A 4,777-nucleotide genomic window follows, 5' to 3' on the forward strand; every position below is an offset into this window, starting at 1 on the left:
TACTTATAGCTGTTGATTTAGATCAGTAATGTAAAAGGGATGTTTGGTTTAAACTTTGAATTGGAGGGCATGTGCACTCATGCACAGCATGTGCATTGGTGCACCTCATGTGCTTTGTGCACAGCCTGTTTCCTGCATAAAAGGGATTTTGAGTTAAAAATGGTTTGACAGCATATGCTGTCAGATATATTCTGCTGCCCATGCTTTGTTTTAGTTTAAGAAGTATTAAACCTTTTAAAAAATGAGCCTGCCAGGGAATGTTGATGGGGGTTAATACTTAAAATAGATGAGTGGAAACTGAAAAGGGGCAGCACATGGGAGGGGTGTCTGATTAATCTAACAGGCTGTAAAAGGTTTGAGGTTGGGGCTTATAAAGGGAGGACATCTGATAAAAGAAAAGGAGGAGGAAAAAAAATATAGAGACTGGACTTTGAGGGCTGTAAAAGAAAAATACAAACACTGTGAGGAATATTTAAGAAAGAAGATAGAGAGTGGATAGACAAAAAAGGCAGAAACTGTCTTCTTCTTCTTGCTAATTGTTCGATTCCCAGTTTGCTTAACCTGTTTCATATAAGTGCTAATTTCCCCCAAGTATCAGCTAGGTTTCTGCTTGTTCTGTTTCTTATTGGTTTGCCTTCTTTTGGAATTGGACCGTTTGAATCCTGAGCCCACTTCCCTGCTTGTTGCTGTCACTTTTGCCCATTGGCTATAACTGCATCTCGTACTGGGGTTCTGTTTCTATTTGGTTACCTGTTTGTTTGCTGCTGCTATTTGATTCCTGCTGCTGCTGACCTTCCTCTGTCATTCTCTTCTTCCTCTTGGCATTTCAGCATTCCAGGTACACATTTCAAATCCTGTGTGGGTGTAAACTGTAACCATTCGAAAGCATGAAATGAAGGGAATTCCGAGAAGTTTAAATGTCTGTCTGTAATGCTCGTGGTCTATTGCCCTTTTTGTATGAATTGATCAGTGTATAATTCAATAGTAAAATGCCAGTTAGTTAATGCTTAAGCTGAGTTTTTAGCCTCTTGTATCTTAGTTTGTAGTTGTTTGTTGATATGGTTTAAGTAATGGTGTGGTACGTAGGATGTACAAATATTTGACACAGTGACTGATCAGATTCTTGTTTTAGCTATAATGATAGGATACTCCACCTTACACAACGATATTCCATTTTATTTTAGTTCCTTTCGTCAAAACCCGCTAGGCAGCATATAGGAGCGCGTTCGAACCCCCAATGATAATAATGCTCAGTGGGTTAATTCCCTTAACCTAGCCTAAATGAGTCTAGTTTGAATTCAAGTCAAGAGATGTTTTGGATAGGAGCCTAGCATTTGTCACGTAAATTCTTTATCAAAGTAGGACATTTCTCATAAAGTAGGACGTCTTTTACTTCACAAATAACTAATCAGAAATTGATAAGATTTAGGCCCAAAGCATATACTTGAATTGATATGTATCTTCTTTCTTCTATTTTTGATTGAACATAGTTAGAAATGTAGCCACTTTAGGATATCCTTTTTCTAAAATAGAGATGAGTCTCGTCAAATAAAAAAATGCAAATTGCAGGGCCCTCAATAAATAACCATGATAATTATTTAGAATTCAAGACAGGTCATTTAATAAATTTCATGGCCTTCTGCAAAGATAATAACGCGTTAGACTCTGAAGGCGCGGCTTAATTAAATCATATTCTTAAATTCGGGTGCACATTGATGTGACCCAAATCCGAATCTCAACGAAGTCCGAATGTGTCGACGATCACGGGTGCATTGATTGTGACGTGGTTCGAGATGCATTTCCACGACGTTGCAATTCCATAAAAATAAATGATAATAATAAAAGCGGTTTAAACTTAATAAAAGCACGTAAGTCACAACATGTAGTTAAATCAGATATTTAGCCATTATAACAATTTAAGCGACCGTGCTAGAACCACGGGATTCGAGGGTGCCTAACACCTTCCCTCGGGTCAACAGAATTCCTTACTTAGAATTTCTGGTTCGCAGACTTCATTTGGAAAAGTCGAAAATTTCCTCGATTTGGGATTCAAGATAAACCGGTGACTTGGGACACCAAAAGCCAAACCTTTCCCAAGTGGCGACTCTGAATTAAATAAATAATCCCATTTCGAATATTGTCACTTAAATTGGAAAAACTCCACCCGCGCATTTAACCCCTCGGGGCGGGCGCGCAAAAAGGAGGTGTGACAGATAGTAGTTAACAAGGCCATGGAAGGATCTCAACTCAATTACCTTTATAGGTGCCTCCCACTCCTGGATAGCCTCGTCCATGCATAGCTCGCCATTTCTAATCACATGGCCTAAGAAGTGCACCTTTGATTATGCAAACTCGTATTTCTCCCTCTTGATGTTAGTTCGTTTTCCCGCAAGACTTGGAAAACCTTCCTTAAGTGATCCATGTGCTCCTTCAAGGCGTTGCTGTAGATGACTGTTGTCTAGGTAGACTACCACGAAATGATCAAGGTAGGGATGGAAAATCTTGTTCATAAGGGTGCAAAACGTGGCCGGTGCATTGGTAAAGCCAAAGGGCATCACCAACCACTCAAAGGCTCCATATCTCGTTACACATGTTGTCTTTGGCTCATCCCCTTCCGCAATGCGAACCTGGTAGTAGCCCTTGCGAAGATCCACCTAGGTAAATTACTTGGCTTGCCCAAGTCTATTGAACAAGTGAGCAATAAGCGGGATCGGGTACTTATTCTTCACTGTGACCTTATTAAGTGCTCGGTAGTCTATGCACAAACGCAACAATCCATCCTTCTTCTTCTGGAACAATACTGGTGCGCCAAAAGGTGCCTTTGATGGGCGAATTTGACCAGCATCTAACAACTCTTTCAATTGTTTCTTGAGCTCCTCTAGCTCGGGCGGAGCCATACGATATAGGGCAAATACGGGTGGCTTATCCCCTAGCTCCAACTCGATCTTGTGATCCACCTCTCGCCTATGAGGCAAGTGCTTAGGTTTTCCTCAAGGAACTTCTCTATGCAAGGCAGCACTGTCTCTCGAAAACTCTTGTTTTCCTCCAGACTTGCGATGGTTTCCACGAATGTCGGCTCCCCCTTCTTGATCACCTTGACAACCTGCATAGCTGAGAGTTGTTCTTGGCTTTATCCATGTGGCATAGTCATTGTAGGTACCATGCAAGCTCCTTCTCGCTCCATAACCAAGAGACATTGAAGGTAGTGGTCGATCAAAGTATGACAATGTCTAAAGAACTCTTGCCCCAGTATGATATCAAAGATATCCATAGCGGTTACGGTAAAGTTTGTCATACCTTTCCAAGTTCTCAATTTGACACCAACTCCATTAGCTTCCCCACGAGCATTCTGTACCTCAGCATTCATGGACTTGACGCGAGAGTTGGTTGGAGCAAGCTTCAATTCTAGTCTCTTTGTGGCAGCCTTAGTCATGAAATTATGAGTTGCTCCAGTAACTACCATTGCACGAGCAGGTTTGTTATTGATGGTGAGATCCACGTACTGATTACCATTCTCAGTAGGTTGGATAGCTTGCTTCATGACAGCACAACATAATCCGATCATACCCAATTGTGCGGTTTTCGAACTCTCTCCTTGCGGCTGCTCCTTCCATTCACGGACCATGGCACTGAGGCTCTTGAGGTCGGGACAATTCCTGAAGTCGTGGAGCCCTCTGCATATATAGCATCCCTTCTTCTCGGCCTGTGCCTTCTTCTCGGCGTAGCCCTGACGGCCACTCGATTTTTTGGAATCTTGAGTCTTGAAGTATTGTTGTTGTATCTCCTTGCCTTTTCCACGGTCTCCCACCACATTTGATATTATTAACCTTTGACTCTTTGACTTTGCCTTTGTCGTACTTGTCATGCCTGAAGTACATCTATGATTTGGCCTCCAGTATGGCTTCTTCTATATCTGCGACTTGCCGGCGTTGCAACTCCTGCTTAGCCCAATTTTGCAACCCATCCATGAAGTGGAATAGCAAGTCATCATTGGGAAGGCTGGGTATTTGAAGCATAAGGGTAGTGAACTCCTTGACATAGCCACGTATGCTCCATATTTGCTTCGACTTCCTAATCTTGCGCCTTGCCTCGTATAAGACATTGTTTGGAAAGAACTGTAGCTTGAACTCGACTTTGAACTGATCCCACGTGCTAATTGTACATAGACCTTTATCCATGTCGGCCATCTTCCTTCTCCACCATAACATGGTAGTCTCTGAGAGGTACAACACGCCAGTATTGATCTTGGCCTCGTCGTCCCTCACTTTTCCGTGCCTGAAGTAGTTCTCCAAGTGCCAAAGGAAGTTTTCCACTTCTTGTACATCACCAACACCTTTGATCACTGGGGGTTTGGGAGCCTTAATCTTGGCTTCCCTCGTCACCACAACATTGCTGGCTGCCTCGATCACGCCAGCATTGACATGCTCCTCGAGTGACTCTATCTTTGCCTTTATAGCATCGATAGTACTCAAAGCCTCCATGAGTCTGCACTTTAAGGCAGCGATGATTTGCCTTAGTTCCATCTCGATATGTGTACATCCCTCCAAGTTATTTCGGATACTCTCAATCTCTTCAAGAGTGTGCTCCTCAAGAACACTACGAGTTCCTTACACCTTCCCCAAGCGTTGGACAAAGATCTCTACGGCGTCCATCCCCGCGTTCATCTTCATCATCCACTCTTTACCGAGCGAGACGTCCTCAGGTAGGACCTCCACTTCATCCTCGCTCGTCTCTGTGGTAGATGGTTCTTGAGATGTAAGCCCTTCGTTGACACATG

General features: G+C 42.9%; 1 protein-coding gene across 1 annotated transcript; it reads right to left on the reverse strand.

The window, feature by feature from the left end:
* Positions 1 to 3,878: 3,878 nt before the first annotated feature.
* On the reverse strand, positions 3,879 to 4,523 carry LOC138888391 (uncharacterized). The gene has a single exon (XM_070170247.1). It carries the CDS (start codon positions 4,521 to 4,523, stop codon positions 3,879 to 3,881), a length of 645 nt encoding a protein of 214 aa, XP_070026348.1.
* Positions 4,524 to 4,777: the final 254 nt, after the last annotated feature.

This window comes from Nicotiana sylvestris, chromosome 3 (assembly GCF_000393655.2).
Source record: "Nicotiana sylvestris chromosome 3, ASM39365v2, whole genome shotgun sequence".
Taxonomy (NCBI): Eukaryota; Viridiplantae; Streptophyta; class Magnoliopsida; order Solanales; family Solanaceae; genus Nicotiana; species Nicotiana sylvestris.